Here is a 26,027-nt window from a genome sequence, read left to right as displayed (position 1 = left end):
TCTACAATGACGGATTTCATTCTGAGGAGGTACACTGGAGATTTCTTGTTGCTGACACAAAACTGTGGTGTTTCTAAAGAAATTGTCACCTATTGTTTTAATATTACGAGTTTTAATCCTGGGAGTTTTGCATCCAGTAAAGCATGCATTCTCATTTTGTTCAAGGATGAAGAATTGATCTTGAAACTAACGTCTTTTAATTGATAGGTATAATTGGTCATGACTTATTTGTATTCAGTTGTATGTTGAACGAATGCGATAAAGCTGGCAATACTTGGTTTTGAGCTACATGCTTCCAAAGCTGTATGTCTACAATAAGAAAGAAAGCAATGTAAGTTTTAACAAAAGCAAAACAAGCCTGTCTTACTAGGAAAATGAGAGCAGTTACAAAAATACTCAAAATGGGAAAAGAACTTGATAGAAGCTGTAGTGTAGAAAATTAATAGGGGAAGTGAAGGGACGGACACAATGAGAAATACCAAGCCAAAAAAAGTTAAGGCAATGAAAAGGAATTAAGAACCAAGGGTAAGGGAGATGTTATGAGAGATTCTGACCCATTTCATGATGAGGCTGACAGAATTGTTAGGGAAGAGGAGGGAGAAGTGTTCAGTAAAAGTAGCTGTACTGTCCAGAGGGGACAAGACAGAAATTTCGTATATGCAATCTGATACCATTTAAGGATGACATTAAATAGCAGTAATCGCATTTACATATTTTTATACAGCTAGTCCAGCTCACCAGCACCAGGGAGACTGAAAAGAGCTAGCTGAAAGGTTCTCATATCATGAAGGTTAATTCCTCATAAATCTGGAAATACAGGACAAATTTCCAGAGGCTGTAAGAAAATTATTTTTGTTCCAGTATTTTAAAAGGAAAAGAGATTTTCTGGGTGATTACAGGTATGTTTAATAGGCAAAAGATAGAGTAGCAATTATAGGAACTAATACATAGTTCGTGAAGAGTAAATGGTATTTAGTGCCATTTAGTGCAAGTTTATCAGAAATAAGTTTTTCAAACTAGCTTGATATCCTTTCTGAGAAGATCATGCTTAATTGATGAAGATAATAGTACCAATATAGCACTACTGTATAGCTTACAGGACTCCTCTAGCCATTTTATTTATTATATCAAAGAGTGGCGTGATTAATCAGCAGAATTACAGCATATGGACACAGCATCCCTGGATTGGAATGAAAATAAGTTAAATGATAGGTTTCAAGGTGCACCTGGTGTGGGGAGATGGGGCAGATGGGAAAGTCATTCATTCTTAGTTCTGCCCTGTTTAATACTTTTTACTAATGGTTTAGTGGAAATGTATTATAGTTAACAAAGTTTGGAAGTGGCACAAAAATTGGAGGAATTTATAATGTCATGACTATAAGGCAGTGTGGATTACTTAGTGACCTTGGCTGAGGCACCTGGTAACTTTCAGTACAGACAAACATCAGGTTTGTAAGTTGCTGGCTGTGCTTACAGGATGCTGGACTCTGTCCTAGTGCACCGTAGCAGATAAAACATTTTAGGGTTGCCTGTGAAGATTGAACTGGAGCGCGCACCCCGGATATACAGGAGACAGCAGGAGCTGGCAGTACCACTGTTTGGTTTTTGCCCTTGCAGAATGGAACAAAATAAAGCCTACTAGTATTTTAGTAACATCTTAGTTCAGTTCTGTCTGTTGGCTAAATGGCCTGTCCTACCATAAACAAATCAAAGCAGATGTGTTCCACATGCCCTCCATTCAGCTGTAGGCAAAGCTTACCCACGTATCTGGTACAGCGTATGCCTGAATAACAGTGAAATCTGTCCTCAGAAAACTTCCTGCAGTCTGTATTCTCTTCCCTTGAGACTCATTTGAGAACACTTGTGGAAATAAACATATCCTAACATTTTTATCACTATTATTTTAATTAATGCGCTGAGTATTTAAAACAAACTGATGAAAAGACCCCCTAAAGGATATTGCTGGAGGTTTAACCAGGCAGCAAAGGGGGCCTGCAGAATCTGAAGTTTATCATACTCCTGGTAAAATAGTCAAAATGTATTTAGAATCATAGATTCTATTCTACGATTCTATCATCTTAAGTATATAATACTTACAGTAAAATAGTCACCACGTATTTCTAGACCTGCTTATTTTCAGTGGATTTGAATGGAAAGAAAACTTGAGAAAAAGCCTGTGCAGAACACTGCTAAATAAAACTGTTGAGCTGGTGGGCAATTTGTGTGTGGAAGACTTGCCTAAATGTGCTGCTGTTTTGCTTTATTATGAGTTTTGTTGTGTAATTCTGTTGTGATGCTGATTAGGTTTCCTGTCTTTGGCGCAGATTACAGGACTGGCCCTTGCTTCACTTTGGTAACCAACCAGATGTGCCAGGGACAGCTCAGTGGAATAGTGTGCACCAAAACCCTTTGCTGTGCAACAGTTGGGAGAGCATGGGGCCACCCCTGTGAAATGTGTCCTGCCCAGCCCCATCCCTGCCGCCGAGGCTTCATTCCAAACATTCGAACTGGTGCCTGTCAAGGTAAGTTAGCAGCAAAGCTTCCCCAAAAGCTGCTGAAATTGTTACTGGATTAAGCTTAATTGAGTTACACTGCTGTGAATAACCTGTCCTAAGCCATTCTCAGCTATATGTGTGAAGAATGGAAAAAAATTGTCAGATGCATTACTTCATGATTCAGTGAGTGCCTGGTGTTCAAGTGAGTACATTAGTAACTTAGGTCATGTGAGAGCAGCCAGCATCTTAATGAATTTCTCACTGCCAGCAGCCCTTTCCCTTGGTTCTGTAATGGTGTTTTTCTGAGTGTACCATTCGATCATTCCGTGGAAGAATTTATTCTGTTTCAGAAAGCACTCAAAACATGCAAAAATCAGTCTGTGGCAATACTGTTCCATTTACTCGGTGTGGGATATTTTAGCTAAAATTTGTTGATTTTGGATTCATCTTGTGTGTCTTACCTCTTGAGCTACACTGCTTCGACCCGGAGAAAAGTGCCTGTCATGCCATTTGAAATGCCCTATTATATATTTTATACAATTTTGGAAATGCATTTGCATTTGTTTCAAATTGTAAAATCCACCCAGATGTTGCTTACTTCTTTCAGAGCATGCCTTACCGTAGAAAGTCCTTACACTGCTTTTGGCTTTTATTCTAATACTTCCAGCTGTATAAATTCTTTTATTGTCTGGATGTCTGGCAGGAAACAGGAGAAAGTTAACAGGGGCAGCTATGTATTAAACTAATGTGGATTATACATTCCCAGGACCATATCTTTGGGGCTAGTTTATTTCAATGTGTCTAACATTTTCTAATGAGTTACAATATTTTTGAAAATAGGGGAGATAAAGATTATAAATCTATAAGTAATTTTATTTAATCATGAAATTCCTATGAAGGACTGAAAGGCATTCCATTGCATTGAAAATGTAGATACCCTCTGTAACAGGCCAAGTCCTGGTTGGTGCCTGCAGACGGGCAGGATGAACTTTGAGATGAGGTTTTGACCTCAGCCATTCTGTTCCCCTTCTTGCTGTAAAGGTCAGAACTAAATTGTGCAGAAATCTGTGAATTGAGGTTCTGGACACTCCTGAAATCTTATGTGCATAAATATGTGGCCCACACCCCTGAACTCATGCCACACCTAGTTATATTCCTCTTGTTTGTGTCACGGAAAAGCTGCAGTGACCTCTCCAATGGGTTTGTGCAGTTCGGAATAAGGCTACTTCTGCTTGCTGCACATTTCTTAGCATGCAGCTACAATTATGCTAATCTGTATGCGGTGCCAACACAGTTTTGGCGCTGTATGTTTGACTTGTACTTTCCAGTTTTCCCTTCTCTTGTAATGTGTTCATAATTTTAACAGATCTTCTATGGAACCACATATTAGCTTTATTTTTCATGCAATTGTACTAAATCCAGTCCTTTTGAAATCAGATAACATCCATTCAGACTGAAGACATTTCAGGGATTTCACATCCATATTCAATCTAAATAAAGGAAAGCAGGTTAAATAAAATCCAGGTTCTCTGAAGAAAAAAAGGAACCATTATTATTGCATGGAGAAGTTAGAAAAAGTAAAACGGAGGGAAGGGCATGTTTATTTTAAAAAGTAAATAGAATATCACTGCCCACACTTTGACTTCGTCTGTCTGGCGGAAAGTTAAAATTAATATCACAGCTGAGATTTTTAAAGAGACGAAAGGGGAAAATGAAAGCCAAAAGGTGGGATTTTGAAACAGACATTGTGACTCAGGAGCATGACTTCTATTTTTTAAATAGAATTTTTTTAAAGTCAGTGCAGTGCCATGAAGTCTGGCTGATCACTGTTACTAAAGCACAGCGTGTTGCTGCAGCTAGGGTCCCAGCAGCACTGGGGTTGTGAGGAGGGTGCTGAGGCTGTGCTAGTTCTCTGTGCCTCCCAGCACGGTGGTTAGCTCAGGCACAGCACTGCTCTGCCTCTGCTGCTGTGCCCCCCGACCCAGTTCAGCCAGCCAGGGGACCTTTACATAATGCTCTGCGATGTGGTACAGATATGCCCCTTGGCGTTCCTGAACTTCCTACTCGTGGCTCCCAGGGAAATTGCCTCTTGGCCTTTTGTACAGACATAATACTTTGCTTTTCAGACTACAAGACACATTACAGCTGGCTCTCTGGGATTTATAAAGGCAGATTTGAAGGCATCATCTCCTTCAGCTTGTGTCCCTGCATTGAAACTGATCCTAGCGTGAAGCCCAAGAATTCAAGAAACTGGGTTTTACCAGCAGCAGCTGGTAGTCCTTGGGGAGATGGGGGAAGTGCAGGCATTTGGGTTGGAGAGGAGCAGTGCTCTGTTTGGTCCCGAAGGACAGGGAGCAGCAGACACAGGGCAGCCCCTGGGGACTGTGTTCCAGACCTCCACTGTCTCCTGTTGCAATGGCACTCCTCCTCCTTCAGTCTCTTTTCTCTAGCTGTTACTAAGCCATAGCAACACTTTTGCAGCTAAGTGACAACACACATGTTGTGCTAAAATAGCTGTGAGGCCAAAAACTGGGGCCTCTTGAAAACGTCTTGAGCTTCCCACCTAGCCTGTGATATCATCTTTGTTGTTTCATTTTCTTGTGTGAAAAAATTAAAAGCAAAGAGAGAGAAATAAAGGAGAAAAAAACCTTCCAAATTTATGAATGTCTAAGCAGATCATTAATAATTCCTCTGGAGACGTTAATTATGGCTATGAAAGTTCTTGAATCAAATCCTAACCGCAGCCTAAGGTCATGGGTGCTGATCTTACTGGAGTGACGAGTTAATGATTTCCATCAATAATGACTATGCAGTTCCCCATGCCGCTCTGTGAGGCCCCCTCCATGCACATTGCACGCTGCTCCTCCATGGCTCCTGCATCTCTGTGCTGGTGGGCTACATGCTGTAAGGAGTTGCCAAGATTTTCAAAGGGGCAAGTGATTTTGGGTGCTCAGCTTCAGATACTTTAAAGGGACCTGACTTTTGGCAGTGTGTGTTCTCTGCACACCATTCCCCAGATGTTTTGGAAAAACAAAGCAATAGCAGTTAGATGTTTAATGTCTGTAACAATAATAACCATGTGATTTCTTGCAGAAAATATTTAGAGTACTGTACTTAATCATACTTTACATAGAGTAATTACAAAATTAGTGTCTGTCCTCACAAGCAAGTATCATAATATTATGATGGGTGAAGAATGGATTTAGGCATATTTACTTTAATTTCTATGTAGACAAATTATTATGGCTGTTCTTGAGAAATGAATTAAAAGTGGGTGTTTTTTCCTTTTTTACATGATAGATGTGGATGAATGCCAAGCCATCCCTGGGATCTGTCAAGGGGGAAATTGCATTAATACTGTTGGATCTTTTGAGTGCAAATGCCCAGCTGGACACAAGTTTAATGAAGTGACACAAAAATGCGATGGTAAGAACTTTTAGAACTTTCTTCTGAAAGTAAAGCGGGGGAAAGTTTTCTTTTTGGGGCCAATTTTGTTTGTTTGGGGCCAACAAGTTTGTAACAAACTTTCCAGTCTCTTTTGCCTTTGAATATGCAAATAGCATTCTTCACAACAAATATGAGTAACAGTCCTTTCTCCTTCTAAACCAGAGCATCTTAAATATTGCCCCTGCAGCTTTTCCCAGCTTTTATTCACGTAACATTTTACAGGCTTAAAGGTACATCTGAAACAAATTAAACTTTAAAACTAAAAATACCTCTTAACCAAGAGGTTGCTTTAGAAATGCTTGAGGCACATGTATGTCTCTTTGTGGATCATTTAACTAATAAGTGTGTATGACTGGGAGGTTCAACACATTCCTACCTGCTCAGGTAAACTGTATTTAACATTAATGGGAGTTTGACACTGGTGAATGAAGACTGCAGGACTATGCTCTAAACTCATCCTAGCAGTTGCAGGTGTTAAAGAAGGACAAACATTTTATCTGCCCTTATTGGTCATCCTATTTTGGCATCTAGTAATTAATAAATTATCTAGCAGCAGATGCTGGATAATAGTGTGGAAATTTGCTGTGCATGATAATGGAATCTTGCTAATTTTTAATTGTGATTGGATAGTATTTTTTCTCTATATAATCAGGCATAGGCGTTCCTTTTGCTTTAAAAATATTTTGGATACATAAGGAACAGAGTACTAAAAGTGTCAGTTGCACAGTTTTGATTCATCTTCTTTACAATGAAGTCCAGATAATGTTTAAACTCTTACAACTGATTCTCCTTTCAGTCATTAGACAAAAACTAAATTAAATTGAGCAAGACAAGTTTCATAGGTGGTTAGTGATTTTGGAGTGCCAATTTTCAATCATAAAGGTGTGCAACTGTGAGAGTAAGGTGTGCATCCACCACCTTCTTGCATCAGGTGCCGTTAAGGAAGCACTCAAAATTTTTTAGTAATTTTGGAAGTATTATGACTTTTTGAAAAGAAAAATCCCTGTTTCAAGCAAAACTATAAATTGAATTGCAGGTTAGAGAAAACAATTTCAGGAGAGTTTGTACACAGTATGGTTTTCATATTGACTGCTGATGGTTTTGGCAGGAAGTAACCCACATTTAGGGTAGAACCAACATTGCAAGTACTTCCTTCAGGGGGTGAAGTACCACGAACATGGTGAATAGGAAAGACTGAACATGTGCCTTGTTAACTATTAGCATGTGAAAAAAAGAGGACTGTAGGCTCGCATAGGCAGCGTTGTATAAACATTCCTATGGTATTTTTTGATTGTTGAATCATGTAAAAAAAATCCAAACAAAGAACAAAAAATCCCAAACAACCACCACCTTCAGAGCCTGCACTTAGTAATAGTTGAGGGACTGGACCCAAGAACCTGGGATAGCTTGGTTCATTCTCAAATCCTGCCACAAATTTCCTGCTTCATCTTGTGAAACCCCTTCGGAGTGATCACCTGGCTGCTAAGATAGAATTAAGTTTTCTTTCTTCAGTTCCATACCTGTAAATTTTTGAACCTCAGCAGACAGAAACTTACTTTCAGTACATCTTCATATTACATACCAAGCAGTTTTAGTTAAAGCTGTGTGGGTATTAATACGATTCAAAGAATTAGAAGTATCATCCGTATAGAACTGGCATGAAATAGGATAGTGATTCAACAGGTAAGAGCATAGTCACCTAAGAACAGAATATCCATTCTGCTTTTTTAAATTATCCTTTTACGTTGAAATCTCCAGTGTAAGACAAGGTACTTGCATTATAGTAATTAACTGTAATTAATACATAATTCACATCTGATCATGTGCTTGGTTTAACTTCCTATCCATCAAGTAGGACTTCTGGCAGCTGTAATGTGTCCGTGGTCACTGATTTAGTAGAACTGGGAGCTACCTGCTGAATTACCAGTACTCGTTTTGTAGTGAGTCCCCATTGAAGTAAGATCATGATAGAAATCATCAGGTACAGTGAGACAACACAACAAGATGGGAAATGAGGTGTGTTGGCCCAAGTTCACTTTGTTAGCATAGCTGATGGAAAACTGTATTTTAAATGTTACATTATTTCAGTGCTTCATATAACCATTCCTTTTCCATTAATGCTGAGGTAAATACTTTTTTTGTGGTGACTGGGGGGAGTAATTTTTCCTGGAGTGACATTTACTTCTGTGAGTACATCAAGTATACTTACCTTTATAAAACTCGCATACTTAACAATGACAATATTGCTTATATGAATGTCAACACTAATATAAATAGTGAAATACTGTTTGGGTTAGGCTCAACCCTAAAATAAAGAGTGATGATTTTGCTTTTAAAAAGGTCGGACTCTATATAAACAGTGGCAACACTGACTTTAAGATAAACATTGGTGAATGTGAGTCAGAAAATGCTTGAATCTGATCCATTTACGACTGCATTTTTCTCTGTTAATTAAGGGCTTTATTCAGACCAAAATTCAATTTCCACATTTTTTGTCACTGAGACTTTTGGGACTCCTGTGGAGTATAATCCTGGAGCAGAAGCCAGAAGTCTCTTAGCAGTGCTCCCAGGGCACTTGGACTTGAGGCTTTGGCAACACCCTTGAAGTAGCACTGAACAAAAAGTCACACCCCTCTCACACACCCAAGTGAGAAATGCGACCCACATCACGGACAGCTAGCAAGATGCTGGGGAAGAATATGTGTATAGGGGGCCCAAGGTCCTGCGCTGCTTAGGATGGGTTGATCTGCAAGGTCTTGTTATCTGTATGCCACCCCACTCCCCCTGCTCCTTTCCTGCAAAAGCAAGGGGCCACAAAATTATTAGAGCATCCAGTGCTTTACGTAGAGGAAGAGGAATTGATAATTTTTGTATTACTGGATTTTAGTATTAGCGCCTCCACAGGAAAAGAGCAGAGATCCTCTCTACTTGCTAAAACACTCATTAACAGTCCTGTGGGACTTTGGGTGTTCCCCCATCTGTTGAGGCCAAATTCCAATTTAGGCGTTACATTTAAATTCCTCCAATCATTTTTAATGACTACAATATTATTCACTCCTTGCCTTGGTCTGTTGGGTGGTGTTGCAGTATTTCATCTCAGAAATTTTTGTGGTTGGTGAAATCATTATTACAGCCATGTGTCTATCTCTTTGTAGATCTCTGGAGGAGAGGTTGGACAGAATCCTGTGATGCCATTATTTCTGGCTGGATTCTCTTTGCTGGGAGAGCAGCTGGGTCATTGTAGATGGCTGTGACAGGCAGTTGTCAATGATCACGCTAGAGAATAACCTCCCTTTCTTCTCTGCTTTGCTGATTCTTCTTGTAGGTGCCATGGAAAAAAGCGAGCTGTTTTTAAGCTCAGCTGGACTCCAGGTTCCTAGAAGATGAGAGCAGTGCTAAGTAGATACAGCTGCATTGTTAAGACAGACACTGGAAACCAGGGGGAAAGTAACTACACTCACAGGCAGGCTACTGATGGTAATTAAGGAGCAACTGGGGCTGGCATAAATTATTATTCACATGCATAAACTCCTAGCTGTGGAAGAAACCCTGCAGGTTCCCTCTGTTCATATATGCAGCTATGGTCAGGTATAGGAGGGTATTTATTAGTGTTTTTTCTGCAGTCTTTGAAAGTTTTTCTGCATTGGATCTATGATTCTGTGATTTAGTACACATATTGAGTATACAAACACAATATGGACTTCTAAATCACTGACAAAACCTAAGAAGAATTATTGACATTGCCCAACTTCTGCAGTAGATCTTTCAGTTATTGTCCAGAAATCTGTTGAAACTTCAGAACATTCGTTTAGCAAAGAAAGTCAGGAAAGGTAATTTTTGTTGCCTGCAGTTATCCTGCTTTGAGTTATAATTCTGTCAGGTTGCATTATTTAAACAGTGCTTAACTGTTCAGTGCTTTTGTATGGGGGATTTCCAGGAGAAACCCAAGGGCAGTGAGAAGGATGGGTAATTCAGTAGGTGGTGCGCTTCCCTTTGAGTCAGTATTGAACCATGGCCTCAGTATGGTGCCAGGGGATGTTGTGCTGCTGGAGATACTGTGAGATAGAACTGTTAAGCTCCTGATCACTATGGTCATTACAGGTCCCATGACAGTTTTTTTAATTTTAGTGTGCAGAATTCAAACTGGAGGGGTTATGGTTTACTTACAGTTAGTAAATCCCCTCTGCAGTTTAAGATTTTCATCCATCATTATTAAGCAGTAAAACTATGGGTTCTGGCAATTTACAGATGCAGTATTTTCTTAGGTTCTGTTTCACTTGTGTTTAACTAACAAAAGATCCTGGTTTAAAACTGCTGATTATGCCCCTAGTACATAGGTTGGGAGGGGTGTCAGACCACACTGAATTTGATCATTAATACAAACTATAAAATACCTGTTGTTGTGCCAGAACTGATACAGCTAACCTTCCCCTGCTTCAGCTAACCTTCCCCTGCTTCTGTTTTTTTTTTTTTTTTTACTCTGAAGATATCGATGAATGCAGCACCATTCCTGGAATCTGTGATGGAGGAGAGTGTTCAAACACAGTTAGCAGTTACTTCTGCAAGTGTCCTCCAGGGTTTTATACAGCTCCTGATGGCTTAAAGTGCATAGGTGAGTAGAATCTTGTAAGTAAGACAGTAAGTGTCATGAACATTCATGAATATCTAAAATGGGTAGCAGTGTACCAGAAACATATTTCAATTTGTGATCTTGAAATCCTTCTTTTATGTAGAAGTATATCATGTGCCTGTCTATATATGTATGCTGAAACAAATTTTCCATTTGTAGGATGTTTCCTCTTTCCCTCTTTGTTGTGACCTTCCCTTTCATTTTTCTTGCTACACTTTTTATGTTATGGCATATTTGTTGCCTTAAAGATAGGCAGAACTTGTTTAACACATCTCCTTGATCTTCTTGCTCTCATGTTTATGTTTGATTTAGTCCAGGTTAGATTCAGCATTTAGAAAAGCAAATATACTTGAGAAAGAAGGTAATCACCTCAAACAGATGGTTTTTTCCTTGTTCCAGCTGTTATGACTGTAATGCAGATATGTTTCATTAAAGGAAGTAGTTTGATAAGCTGGGTGTGGGGCATTTGTATCTGCTTTCATGATGCTGATGATTTGGCAGTGGTGTTCGTTCAGGCTTTTACTGTGGCAGTGCAGAACCTGTCCTCCAAAGGCCAGACCAGGAACCAAAGGACTGTGCGAGTTAAACGGCTGCTGCTGCAGTGCCAAAGCCATGAGAGAGTAGTGTTAGCACTTAGATACAGCCTGCTCTGAAGCAGGTCAAGTATTCAATTAATTTTTTTTCCTAATTTTTGATGTAGTAATTTCTTTTTTCACTGCCAGTGCTGAATTTTGAGCAATTATTGTCATTTGGGAATCAGATGAAACGTTTCTTTCCTCAGTTTTGGCTTGCTTCTTTAAAGGCTCATACACAGGGCCAGCACTGTGGTTCGAGAGAGCGCTCAGTCTTTTAGTACCTTTGGTAGAAAATCATTTGGGAAAAAATAGGAAAAAAATAACCTCGCAGACAGAAGTACCAAATGATACTAACTTTCCCAAGAGATCTGGAAGTAGTTTGGGTTTTGTTTAATTTTGAATGGTGCCATACTATTTCTGCAGGTTGTGAGAAATGAACTGTATTTCTTCCATTTTGGTAGATTGGATCCGTACTGTACACTTAAAATGCCAGTGGAAGTTGCTTTTATTGCTTCAAATTAATAGCTTCTAAATGACTGTGGATCATTAAATCATTGATTGGTGCTTGTACTTAATGTTTATGGAAGAGATTCACCTTTCTGTAACAAAAAAATTCCAGAGATGCACAACTTCCATTTGCTTTTTACTTTTTATAGTCATTGCTTAGTCAGGACTGCCCAACATTTACACCCATGTTATATTCCTGCAGTTTTCCAGCCTTTTTACCCACTGTATTTGTAGGCTGAAATAGTTCAGCTAAAGAAATGGGTATTTAAATGATGACAAGCTGTGTTAAGTAATATGTCAGACTATGAGCTATCATTAAAATTTTGGCTTTGTGTCCAAGGCAAAACGTGCTACATGGGAAGCGCTATTAATTATCTGCAGATATTTTGGATTCATGTCTAATATGCAGACTGCATACTTGCCATATTAACAAGACCAGAGCCCAAATCTGTATTTGAGCTGGGCAAAACATGTAATCTTGATTTAATTACGACATGCCTGTCTTAAGTGAAAAGTGTTAGCTGAACGTGTCTATTCTGTTAAGAGATGAGGAAGTGCTTCTGAGACATGTGTCCCTTATGGGACTCAAACTGAGCAGCACTGGAGCCAAACATCCAAAGGAAGAACTGGGAGTTCCATTATTACAAGCCTTAAAAATTAGAATAGACAAAGCAAAGATGATATCTCCTAGAGCTGAAGAGCAGTAACAAGAGCAGGACATCTCAACTCAAGTACATGAAGAGTGCTATGAAAAAAGCTACTAGCCCATACTTGCAGCTGGCATAAGTTTCTTTGGTCAGTGATTTCTCAATGTTTTTTTTTTCCACCCCCCCTTTTTTCCTCCCTCTCTCTTTCTTTTCTCTCTGTTTTTTAGAGGCACATCTTTCTTGGAAATTATTTTAATGGTGATTTTTTACCTTTTCAAAATCCTATATTTTTTAGTGAAAAATACTCAAATACTGAAAACTGAACAGTAAAAAAGTTGTTTCTTGCTGTTCTCGTCTTACTTGTTTGTTTTACCATTTGGAACAGAAAATGGAAGAGAAAAACAAAAAAAAGAGTCAAATTTGATTAGGAGTATGGAAAGATTTAGCATTTTTCTCACAAACTTACTTTTTCTGAAAGCAGTGTGGCTTTTGGATAAGCTCTTACACCTGTAGGTAGACAAAGATGTTTGCTGTGTGTTTACCTTTTTATGGCACATTGTGTGCTTGGCCAGGTCCTATGTAGATCCTTTTTCTACTTTTGCCCGTTACTGATTTTAAGTGTTTCAAAACTTGGTAATGACCAAAACTGAGAAGGATTAGTTACAGAGGGTGATGACAGGGTCTGTTAGAGGACTGACTGACTTACTTATCATCCACCCCACGACCACACCAAGCATCTGAGTAGCTCTTCAGGGATACTGGAGAACAGTTTCCTCTCCAGGGAACAGTTTGCATCAGAGCTTTACTTGTTTTTTTTTAAATTGTAGATTAAGGAGTGTATGTATTTGGCAGTTTAGTTGGGTACCAGGAGAAAATGGAGGACCAGTAATAGAACTGAATAGACATTTTTTCCCTCCATTTCAGATTTCCGTTATATAATAATATGAGTGAACTAACTGAAGTTTGGAAGCAAAGGCCAACTGACTCTTTTAGCTGTACTGCCAGTAATATCCATGTTCAGGGTTCCAGCTATTAAAAGGCAGAACCATCACAGACTCTCCTAACTTATCACTCTATATCAATTTCCTCAAAATAATAAGAAGCTTTTTTTTATATCCACTAGAATAGCTAGTAAACTCTGGAAAGCATCGTTACTTGACAGATGAATCCACCATGCCCTGGATAACTGAGATACTGTTTCTTTAGAGAATGGTGTCTGCTGTTGTAAGGTTATATCTGCAACTTTTTCCTCTATATTTTGACAGCAAATGGTTGTATATTTTAGAAACAAACTTACTCTGGTTCATTGTACAGCATCAAATCACACCACAGCTTATATTGCATTTGACATGATGTGACATGTGAAACAATTGCTCAGAGTTTCAGATTGTATCATAAGTGGGGTTTTTTATTTATTTTTTTTTCTCCCATCTATATTTTCTCTCCCTTCTCTAAGCTGAGGGATCTCTGTGCAGTGTTGTTAGAGCTGAGTGGACGAAATCTGGGTACAGGGCGTTCTGTGTACAGCATGTGCTTACCCTTTTCAGACAGGAAGCCAGCACATCTCCATAAACAATGTGATGGCACCAGTTAAAGCTATGTTGCTCTTTCTTGCCTGCAAGCCTATATCTTGTCAGATCACTACATACTTCAGCTGGGGAAGCCATGACTGATGAAAAATAAATTAAGGCTTTGAAAGCTGCGGTGTTGCGAGTTTACTGCTGTACATTGGTGGCTTTCAAATGAAAGCTTAAACAGAATTGATTTGGTACTCTCTTTAATAGAGATGACACTGCAATTTTTCATTGGGGGCACAGAAGCATGTTTTATTATATGTGGAGTACATGTTCTGTTCTATTTTTGCCTCCATTAATTCATTGCTGTTCTGTATTTCACTTCAGCTTTCTTGCAGAAGGTGTTACACCTGAATCCAAAGCAGACCAAATATTATCTAGATGTTCCTGGTTTTCTGCCTTTTGTTTTCTGATTGTTGTAATGTTGCAAGTGCTATGCCATTGATAATGTAATCAGCCAAGAAAAAGGTGCTTTCCCTTCTGTGAAAGTCACATTCCTCACTGGACTGATGATTACATATCCGTTTCTTTCTGTTGGTAGATGTGCGTCCTGGATACTGCTTCTCTTCTCTGACCAACGGGCGCTGCGGCAATCAGCTCCCCCAGCCTTTGTCCAAAATGCAGTGTTGCTGTGACAGCGGCCGATGCTGGTCTTCTGGTGCAGCCACTGCTCCTGAAATGTGCCCGATCAGATCCACTGGTATGAATCAAACTGTATTCATAATTATGAGCAATGTTGAACACTGAATTAGGCAGTGATTTTCTTTTATCAGTAATGTTTTCATTAAAGAACTACACGGAATGGTTGAGGCTGGAGGACACCTTGGGAGATCATTTAGTCCGGTGCCCCTGCTCAAAGCAGAGCCTCCTATGGCAGGTTGCTCAGGACCCCCAGGAGGCTAGAACAAGCAGACATAAACAAGGGGTTTTATCCGTTGCTAATTAGTGTTGTAGCCTGGTTATTCCAACCTTATCTGATACAGGTTTCATTTTCAACATCCTCTTCTAGCTTAAGTTGCTGCCTCCAGAGCCTTCTAATAGATCCCTATTCTCCCTGCATTTTCATTCTCATTGGAAAATTGAGGTTTCCTTCCTCTTATATCTAACTTTCTGAGGTGCCATTTATTTCCTGGTTTGACACAGAACACGATTTCTGTCTGCTACCAATATGTGCTGTACTTTATCGCCTCCCTGTGTATTGAGATCCCCAGATAATGTGAGATTTGAATTTAGAGAAGATGGTGAACAGATTGTGAAACTAAGTGTGAGGGAGTGGAGGAAAGATGTTTTGGAGATGGTTTAGGACTGGAAACCTAATGAAATGCTTTAGAGAAGAAGAATGCAAGAAACTTAAGGACTGATGAGAGCAGCTCAAGGGAGGTGCAGAGTTTAGGGAGGAATGGGGGTCATAACACTACAGCAGTGTAACTCCAAAGAAATTGTCAGAGGTCATGTATGGGAGTGTTTATTATTCTTGTTTTTAATCCTTTGAGTGAAACTGCGTAATACTGGAGCAGAGATCTATGATCAGAACTCTTGGAAGACTCTTCCTGGTTCTGTCAGTATCTCATTAATAATATTTAAACATGTTAAATGTCCAAGACTGGCTAGAATAATGCTAACAAAATAGTGTAATCTGTTGATGCTCATATGAAATAGGAACACAAGGAGAAAACTTTCAGTCTTAACACAGTGTCTGCTTTCTTTACATACTTTCTAATTATTCATATCTAACTGGTGAATAAATTGGGTGGAAAAGTGAAGTAATTTGGCCAAGGCTGCAGACTGAGACGTGGTGGTGAAGGAGCTAGAACCCAAGACTTCCTGACTCATAAATCCATGCAAAGTCTTCCAGATCATGGTTACATGCCATTTTTTTTTAGTTTTATTCCCCCCCCCCCCCCCCCGACTTGGGATATAAATTGAGATGATAAATTACTCTTTTGAAAAGTGCTTTGAAATTTTTTGAAAGCCCTTACTTCTACGTAAGGTATTGCTGTCATTATTTAATCAGCTTCAGTTATTCCTTAATGTATCCTGAGAAAGCAAGATGAGGAATTTAGAGCTGTCAGTGGCCCAAAGTCTCTCTAACTCTGAAATGGAAATTTACTGCAATATAAAGTGAAGCACTAGCTGCATAATGTAACCAAGTGGTTGCATTTTCAATGTGGGCAACAGACCCAGATGTTACTATAAAATAGGCTGTTTATTGCTAGAAATTATACATGGAGATTAAAGTTGCAATAAAAAAGGCTTGCACTGTATTTCTTTGCATAACATGGCAATAATTGTTTATGTGGAATGACAGGGTTTACCATTGACACTATAAATAGTTTAAAAGTGGTATCTTAGGCATCCAGCCATGTGTGTGTGTTCAGTTCTCACCTCAGCAGTCCCTTTGTGTGTGCTAATTCCATTCAACCAATGGGCAGCCCCAAGGCCATGGCTTTGCAGGGAAGGGCCAAGGCTCCTGGTGGATTGACTTTGGATAATTGGGTATTAGAGTGAAATCTAGATCAATCTAGAGTAAAAAAAGAAATACAGTATTGTTTCTTTCACAAAGATTGATCAGTGGGTTGTAGAGAATGTGTGATTAGAGAATTGACTATTAAAACCACAGTCATTAGCATACATTTGCATATTGGAATTTGTGTGTGTATATGCACAGACACTATTCTGAATGTCTCTGTTTTATTACAGGTAGACCACTGATTGAGAGTAGATTCAGTTTACATATGAACAGGCAAAATAGAAAGCTAGTAAATGGAACAAATAAACAAAGTACAATACCTGATACAGTAAAATCTTCTTGGGAATGATTTAAAGATTAAAATCACTCTTAAGGATCAATAGAGGGAAATGCAGTGACACATGAAACAAACTAATCACCTAAGAGCATTAAAATAAATGCAAAGATCACAATCGGGAAACGCAGAATGTTAGGCTACCATGTTTATTTAACAAATCCTCTGTGATTAGGCAAGAGCTTCTAATGCATTTTACAGGTGGAAATAAAAGTGAGATGAAAGTGTTGAAGGCTGAAATATCCAGCTTAGTTCTCCCAATACTGAATTTATTTTTCAGTTCTCATTTTTTATATTGTTTCAGGAATTCATGCATCTCTCTAGCATTTTGTTTTCATTATATAATTCCTCTCCCCTGCTGTGCCATAAACTTTAAAATTTTGAAGTTCAAAGATACTGGCTGCACAAATAGTTATTTGTGTACACATGAATTGTGGACATAAATTAGGTCAGCTGGAAATGTCGTTTTTAATTGTGATACTCTGTGTGCGTTCTTTTGATCACAAGTTCCAAACACACACTTTCCAAAGACAAAAGAGTTGGGGGCACCAGGAAAAGTGGGGCAGTAGGGCAGATGCCACTAATAGAGATAAACAATAGGAGAACGCATGACACTCAGCATAGACTGTGCTTATAGCAGAACAGATCATTCTCCCGTCATCTGGGAAAAGATGAACTTGGTGTGGATCTGAGCATAATTCTCTGTGTCTACTCTCCTTAAACTGAACCTCATTTGGTTTCTGCTTTTATTGGCAAAATTAGTTTTCACAGGGAAATAGTGTTAGTGTATGGATTGTCCTAATTGGTTTTGCCTCATTGCTTATATTTATATTTCTTTGTTTGTGGAGGTTAATTTCTAAGAAATCCAGTTGAAATGAAATTCCCCCTGTTCAGTATCTTTCGAGGTCTGTGGGAAGCTTTGTATTCAATTAACTTGGGATCAAGTCCAAAAGTCCTCCTTTAGGTAAATTTCCCACAGAGTTCACCAAAAATTCTGTTTGAAAGAAGGCTAAGTAGATTAAGAGCAGGTCCCTGCCTCACTGCTCAGTTTCATATCTGGAATGTCAGCTATGTCATCTTTTTATTAGCAGTCCTCTGACAAGTAGTATTGATATTCTCCTGTTTCATAGAAAAAATTCTGATTCATAGAACGAATTCCTGAGTCATAGAACAAAGCTTGTTACTATGAAGAAAACATACAGACTCCAATTTTCCAGGTTATTGAAGGTTTGTTATTGCTAATCTGAAACACCGAAAAGGGGGAGAGTTGGATTAAATGGAAAGGCTACAAGAGTCCAAAAAATCATTCATGTTTTCATGTTTCAGATGAGTATCGCAAACTGTGCGCAATAGGTGTTCCGCTGCCAGCAAGACCTGACCTTCCTCCGGGTCGTCCTGATGTATTCCCTCCACCACTCGTTCCTGGTGTTTACCCTCCTCAGCCACCAGAAACCATCTATCCATCTCGGGCTCCACCATCTCATGGTAAGAGAGAAATAATAACCTTTCCCTGCACCATTTACATTTAGCTTCTTTAGAAACACGTGTTTCTCAGGAGCAATGTGCTCCCTTCAGCTGTTGGTATCTTTTGTTTACTTTATGTGGACTATTAGTCTGTGTATAAATATCCTTCTAATCATAGCCTGGTTACTATATGTCTTACAGCAAATGTACCTCATTGGTAGTATTTTCTCTGTTAAGACAGGATTCAAAAATTACATCCTCACTGTACTGAGGCCCATGAATTGTAGTCGTTACATTACTGTTATTTTAAGGCTGTTGTGAGCTTTGCTCCATGTCAACGTGGAGGAATGTGAATAGCAGTTTGACTAGGTTGTGATAGTTACTGACATTAAAGAACTTGGCTGGGAGAAAGCAGCTTCTTTCAGGTTGTTTTCATCACTTGCTTGGCCAAGTAGGAAATGTACCAAAAAAACTACTGGTTTGCTGGACACTGAGGCTGACCCAACACAAAGAAAGAATCTGTGATAAGCATGGATAGGTTAGACTTCTCTAGAGCAAGGAAGAACAGAATGCTGATACATTCTTCATTCTGTCGGGAATTTACTACATGCCCATATAGTCTGCAGTTGGCATGTGCCACCTGAAATTGTTTGGCATAGCCACATACTCTCCTGCAAGTAAACACAAGCTTATTTCTCCCATGCTCTGTGCAGAGGCAAGCAGGCTCTGCTTGCACTGACACCAGCTGAAACAATTTAGCCTTCATTGAGCGGCAAGCTGAGCTTAGCCCAAGAGGCAAAGTATGTTAACTCAGGGCTGACACCGCACTGATGTAGCTGCACAGCTTCTGGTCGGCTGGGTGCACGGAGCCAGCTCACATGTGCCAGCCAAGGACCACACAGGCATACCTTCCAGGGTTATCCCTGCCCTCCTCTCACTCTGATACCTATGAAAACAGAGATAACTGAACCAGTCTGCCTGCTCTTTGCTGCTCTAGGCTTTTAGTAGCGTCCCTGCAGTGCCATGTACCCGCTTTACCACTAGGTATGAGCAGACTTGGTCCTCTTGTGTCCTGCAAAAGAGGAAAATGGGATCAGACTTGCCACAATGAATAAAATCAGTGGCTGCTAGGTGTTTTCAGACAAGTCTCTAAGAGTCAACGTGCATTTTTTCTCTCCCAATGCTTATTTTACTGTGATTCACATTATCATGAAAGGTAAATGTTGACTTTTAATGGAAAGTGCTACACAAGTTGCAATTACCAAAAATTATGATGATGAACCATTAAAATATTTTTCCAACTTTGTTATTTCAGTAATCTTGCCGGTGAACTTCACTGACTATTGCCAACTGTTCCGACACCTTTGCCTTAATGGGCGCTGTGTTCCCACTCCTGGGAGCTACCGCTGCGAGTGCAACAAAGGATTCCAACTGGATGTTAGAGGGGAATGCATTGGTATGTGGTTTTCTGCTGTAAATTACAGAGGGGAATTTTGTTTTAAAGAAAAAAAATTCTTTTCCATACAATGTAATAACTCTGAATTCTTAAATACCACACCCTGCCCCCCCCAAAAAAAACCCCACCCAATCTAGTAAATAGACTTCCAAGAATTAATTGCTTTCAACTGCAAATTTATTTTTACAGCAGTTTTGCCTTTAAGACAGTATTTAACAAATCTTGTAACTTGCCACAAAATTACACGAACTAAGGATTTCTTATTTTACTAACCTGTGGCTATAATGTGTTTATTAGTGACTGAAAATGACCTCTTTAAAATGCTACCAGCTCTCTGAGAATGCAAGTGACATATTAAAAAAAAAAGCAGCAGTAGTGATCTTGGGCTTAGTAAGATTTACAAGTCCTCTTCCAGCTCATCGGGAGTATCTTGTTGGGCTTTTGAGCTCTTTAATTTTGGAAGTCAGCCAGAGCCTGATGATAGAAGCAAGGTTTAGCTGTCTTTTACGTGCAAGATTTTGCTGTCAAAATCAGTGTCTTCACTGGGCCTGGGAGTGTGGAGGTGTGGGGGTAAGGCCTCTACCTCTCGCACATGCAGTAACCTGTATTGTTGAATACTCCCTTTTCCCAGCTCCTGCTTAGCTTAGAACATGGGATCCTTTTACTGGGAATTCAGTGGTTATGTCCTTTCCTTTCTGCTTGAAGCACATTATTTCTCCAGTTACAAAAAATACCCCTACAGACCTGAATAACTCAACCAGTGTCTTAATAAAAATATATTGTCTGTGTTCCACAGATGTTGATGAATGTGAAAAGAATCCATGCATCAGTGGAGACTGTGTGAACACCCAGGGATCCTACGTATGCCAGTGTCGTATAGGATATCAGAGCACGCCAACAAGAACAGAGTGCCGAGGTAAATTATGGTTTTACAGCCATATCTATACTATTGTATACATACCAGAGAGGGAAATAGTTTTTAAGCAAAATTTAACAGATGTGTTAAATATGAGGTGTTTTTAAAAAAATAAATCAGATATGGCAGTAAAAATGATTAATCCGCCTGAGTTGGCTGTTCACAAACTGGGTTACGAAGAAAGACATTTTGTCTTGTGCTGAAAGTATCTTGGCACCATTTGTGGCTATGAAGTGGAAGAGACGTCTTTTTTTTGGTTTTGTTTTTTAAACTATTGAGACATTTTTTTCTTCTGCTTCTTGAGGATCTCAAGGACAGTTAAACATTCCCTCTTTACCTATGAAAGACTGTTAAAGGCTAAGGGGGTGGGGAAGATGAGTCTTCCAGTGGGTAAATACAAGAGTACAATGCCTGTGTGTTGTCCCTGCCCACTGTCAGAGAAAGAACTAAGCATAAATTACAGCAATGAAAACTTAAATAGGGTGTGAAAAAGTAGTGAAGCACTGGGAAGGTCTAGGTGGGAAAGCTGTAGAATCCACATTATTGGTGTTTTGAAGACCAGGCTCAACAGTAGTCATGATGGTCTTCATCCTGTCTTCCTATGGGAGTGGGGAACGCGTAGTTCTTCAGTAGTCAGTGCTCTGTCAGGGTTCTGTGGCTCCCAAACTGTCCTGCGGTGGGAATTTTACCGTAAAGGTGGATACAGTCCTTTATAGTTAAGTCATAATGGGAGACTTCTGGCAGGAGAATGAATGGCTACTTTGATATTCTGTAAGAAATGAAGCATCGAAATGAAACAGGATGTTTGAATGCTCAGAGTCTCAGCTTGTCTTCATATTTTGCTTTCTGCACTAAGAGGAGGGTTCCTTGAGCATGCACTCATTCTGAAGCAGAGAATTTCTAAAAAGCCAGGCGAGAGCTATCTGTATAGTGTGCAGTTTTTTTCTTTTCTTTGTGAATCAGAAAGATACTAGCAGTAGAGAAGCTTACTCCACTCCAGGAGGACACGCAGAGCCAGCACCGCTGCTGCACATTGCTGGGAGTATTTGACCTAATTGCTGCCAAACAGCCATGTTGTGGAAGCATCTTCATAGTTCAGCTGACTAGTGGTGAAGGAGTGCTGAAGTGGAGTCTCAGCAGTGATGAATTTACTCATGAGTCATTTTTGTCACACGCTTTTAATTTGACTGATTCATTACACAAACACATGGTTGTCAGAAGCCCAGTAGCTTAATGGCATTAAAGTGTGGTCACTTAGCAGTTCCTTTGCAGTCTATGGGAACTGCGCTTGCTTGACAGGCAGTTCAGAAAATGCTATGATGTGCAGAATCTTTGTTTTCTGGAGGAATTTTTAGGACCAGATTAGGGAAAAGAAAAAGGCTGGTGGGGTGCATTTGGCAAAACATACATAGAGCATTGGTGCCTGCCAAAATCAGCATTTGTTGTAAAATTAATTCGCATGACTACTTTGTATGTTGAGGTTTTATTCTTTGCATACACATATGTGTCTGTGCTGATACGCTTTTGCAAATGTATTCCTTACGTCTGTTCTTGAAAAATGAAGTCTCCATCGTGAACAGATGTTTATCTATTCCTTGCTCAGAGGTTCCAGAGGAATGCTTTTTTTCTGCATGATGAGTCTGATAGGTGACCGATTAAACATTGCAGACTGTATCGCAAGCTACTGATTCAACTGTTATTAGGATCCCTTATAATCTAGTAAGAGTTTGGCTGAATGTGTATGTTAATGGGAGACATTGATGAATCAGCTTGTCACATTATGTTTAGTGATCAAAACAAGAAATGCTTTTGAGTTGCAGAAGAGGGGATGTAAAGTGGACTGCAGAAAAGAAGTGAAATTTTATGGTGATTAGCTATGAATGTATGGGAGTCAAAGCTTTAACAGCTAAGTGCTTACTGTAATCTACCTGACATTTCTGAGAGGGGGAGGTCAGACCTTACATGAAGATGGCCACAATTGTGGGTATGTCAGTGAGAGGGGAGCTTTGATTTTTACAAGTTTCTCTGAGCGGGAAAAGAAAATAATCCACAATGTTATTTCATAATTTGAAAATTCAAAATGTAACATAAACTAGTGGTGGGTCTCTGATCAGCTGTGTGTATGTAAAGAACAACAAGATTCTGCCATGATTTAGATGGCATGAGGTACATAAAAGTACAAATCCTGATGAACTCTTGAAAGCTAGAAGACCAGAAAAATCTTGAGATGCTGTGGCATTTCTGCCTGTCCTAAGGAAGGAAGCTGGTGGAGTAGCTGAAGCCAAGCTCAGGTAAAACTGATTGCCACAAAAGTGGGGCAAAAGGGACTGAGCAGAGAGAAAACTCACTTCTATGCGTTGTTGATCCAGTAATGCTTGTTTGTCACCTGAGGGGAGGTTTATCGAGCCTGTATGCTTTTACTGGAAGTCGAGGGGGCTGTAAGCTACCACTGCGGTGAGCTGTCGCTTGAGTGGCGCTTGCCTTTGCTGGCCTGGTTGCTTGCTTGCAAAACACTTATATTCAGGGATTTCTTAGCAGCTTCCAAAAACTACCACACTGTTGAGAAGGCAACTACTGGTTCACAGTTTTGAGAGACATCCCTTCCACCTCAGATAGGTGTCCAGAGAGCAGGGACATTTGGGAGAACACCCTGTGCTCTGCATCTTCCTGAAGCAGGGTAATGCACTGCTGTGGGGATGGGCACCCCCAGGATATTTGGGGAGACAGTCTGGTTGCACAATAGATAGGTCTGCATGGGCTGGTTGAGATCGCTGTGAGCAGAGTCCCCTGTGTGCAGGAATCTCTGGGAGATGGTCCAGGCCTTGATGGAGAACACTGAGCAATCTGAAAAATGTCTAGACAGTCTGTCTCAGCATCTCCTCTCCCCTCGTTTGGAGGAGAGGGAGAGCTGCCAGCCTCGTGTGATATCACTATTCAGGTCCTCCAAAGCACTTGCCAAGTACCTCCTGCAGAGAGAGGGAAATGAGGAGCTGATGTTTCAAATATAAAATAAGCAGGAGAAATATCTTCCAAGGTGGGAAGGTCTCGAACTTTCCTGTTATCTTACAAAGCCTCTGTCTTTCCTTCAGTAGTTACTATTGTTAAGTTAAACGTCAGTAAAAATATTTTCATGCTGAACAAAAATGCAAAAAAACAACTGAAAGAGTATGATTCTTGTTTGACCAAGCTGCAGGGTAATGTTCACTGAAATTCTTTCACAGCAACTTGAAATTTCAAGCTGATGAACATTTTCCACCCCCATAACATTCGGTTATGAAAATAAAAATAAATCATTTTTCAGGTGAATATAGTTTCCATGTAGGGTTAAAGACCTAGGGGAAGGGGAAATGGGAAAAATTCCTCTCAAGTATAAAAAAGAAAAAGCCCAAAATGTTATTTTTCTTTTTGATTGGCTTTCAGACGTTGACGAATGTTTACAGAATGGTCGTATCTGTAATAACGGACGATGCATAAATACAGATGGCAGTTTTCACTGTGTGTGTAATGCTGGCTTTCAAGTGGCAGCTGATGGGAAAAACTGCGAAGGTAAGACTTTTCTGAAGTTATTCTGTTGCAAGGGATTATTCACGTCAATGAAAAAGAAAAGGACCTCTGGTGGGGGGGGGAAGGGAAGGAACAAGGAATCAAATTTCTAAATACCTTTTGCTGTATCTGGGAGGGCAAGTAAACTGTCTTTTGCAGCCAGCTCTGGAACCTTGGCTTGGCAATCCTCAACGGGATGTCTGTCCAGCAGGAGAAATAGCACATACCACTATCACAAAATGCAGTTTCTTTGATGGGAGTGGTACATTTTAAAACGGAGCACAAGTCACATGCTGCCTGATTTTACTGTGTGTTTAACAGCACGCTTTATGGGATCTTACTGGGTGACTAGCTATGTGTTTTATGTAGATGCAGTCTGGTCTGACCCATAAAAACTGTTTTAAGAAAAATTTGTAAACATAATTGATGTGTTCCTACCTCCCAGACCTTTAGTAAAGGGGGGAAAAAAGAAGAATGTTCTTTATCATGCTTCCCAAGGTCCTTGGGAGGGTTCCCAATGATCTATTCATACGTTAAAGGAATTTCAAGCACTGTTCTTAGAAACATTTTTGGCAGAATATTATCTCAGTGATTCAGCTCTAATACTTTATGCCAAAATTCCTGGTTGGGATAGATACACAATTTTTTTTATTTTTTTTTTTTAAATCATAAATTATTTTTGTCTGAATTAGCCTGTAAGTAAAAAGAAAACACACCATGTCTAGAAGTGTAATTTCTGTCCAAGACAGCTGCAATATTAAGGAAAATAGCACGATTCTGAATATATTGTAATGTCATTATGATCCAGTGATTTTATGTGCTAGTAGTGATTCTGTTAATCCTTGGTAGAGACAGACATTTTAAGACTCTGTTTTTCCTGACTCTTTTTTTAGATACAGTTTAGCACTATAAGCTGCTTTCTAAATATCTTATTACGGAACTATATTGACTAAATAGATTTGGAAATTAATATATTTTGGAAAAAAACCTCTATTCTGGTTTCTTCCTTTCCCACCAAATGCCATGTGCTAATAGTAATAAGAACCAGGACATTGGTGGTCTGGTAAAACATTTTTAATTCCATTGCATATGTTGCCAGAATGTCTGTTGCGTCCACTTATGAAACAGTTTAATCTCTGGCATTGTAATGCATTGAGTTTTGTTCTTAGGAGTACATGCGCACACTCACTAATCAGTAAAGACCTTGTCATTGCACCTATGTATAGTCCTTTAGATGAAACTTGTAAATAGTTCTGATTTTTTTCAGATGTAACATCCAAAACTGATTTCATTTTGTGCCAGGACAAAATAAAGACAAAGAGGATATAAAAGCTTGCTCAAATCAAGCACAGAATTCTCTGTACTGTCTTGGTGTTTGGGTTTTTTTTGTCGTGTGAGTACCTGTGCAGGGTTCAGAATAGCAGCGTCTGGGACCTCCACCTTTCCTTATTTGAGTCCTTCATGTCATTAGATCAGAGGGTGAATAATGCTGGTATGAAGCCAAGATTAGTAAGTACCCTTCTATGTGACCTGTCATGCTGACGCCAGGGAAGGGGTAGGTTTCATTTTAAATGGAAGTTGATGAAGGTGCTCACAGAGTGCATGCTTGAGCACAGTGGCACAGTGCTGGGAATTCTCCCACATCATAACTCTTGGGTTCATCCAGTGGAGGTCACAAAAACCTTTACTCCAAACAGAGTTGCCCACTCCTCCCCTTTCAGGTGTTCTTGATAACATAAAATTGTGTTTACCATTTCAAATGGAAGGCTGCTTCTAACAGCTTCTATTTACAGCAAGATTGCAAGCCTCTTTAGTTACATATGTTTCTCTCTTTCTTACAGTTTCTACCAACTGGCAGTTCTTATAGCTGTCCGGTTTCTCATCTGTTTTTCATTCTCTTTTGCCTGTTCCAGATGCTTACCTTTATATATTAATGATACATTATGAAAAAAAAGAGTCATTGTTTTGA

The 26,027-nt window shown here is 39.5% G+C and overlaps 1 protein-coding gene across 3 annotated transcripts in view; it reads left to right on the top strand.

Annotated features, from left to right (window-relative positions):
* FBN1 (fibrillin 1) overlaps positions 1 to 26,027 on the top strand; it is a 157,593-nt gene that overhangs the window by 53,380 nt on the left and 78,186 nt on the right. For all 3 annotated transcript variants that reach the window (XM_055813633.1, XM_055813643.1, XM_055813626.1), the window contains exons 7-14: positions 2,325 to 2,522; positions 5,796 to 5,921; positions 10,429 to 10,554; positions 14,417 to 14,575; positions 18,006 to 18,164; positions 19,459 to 19,599; positions 20,396 to 20,515; positions 23,936 to 24,061. In XM_055813633.1, coding sequence (XP_055669608.1) covers positions 2,325 to 2,522; positions 5,796 to 5,921; positions 10,429 to 10,554; positions 14,417 to 14,575; positions 18,006 to 18,164; positions 19,459 to 19,599; positions 20,396 to 20,515; positions 23,936 to 24,061 — 1,155 coding nt within the window. The remainder of the gene's footprint in view (positions 1 to 2,324; positions 2,523 to 5,795; positions 5,922 to 10,428; positions 10,555 to 14,416; positions 14,576 to 18,005; positions 18,165 to 19,458; positions 19,600 to 20,395; positions 20,516 to 23,935; positions 24,062 to 26,027) is intronic.

Source organism: Falco peregrinus, chromosome 1 (assembly GCF_023634155.1).
Source record: "Falco peregrinus isolate bFalPer1 chromosome 1, bFalPer1.pri, whole genome shotgun sequence".
NCBI lineage: Eukaryota > Metazoa > Chordata > Aves > Falconiformes > Falconidae > Falco > Falco peregrinus.
The sequence above is the reverse complement of the archived record's forward strand: the minus strand, read 5'-3'. Positions and strand labels throughout refer to the sequence as shown.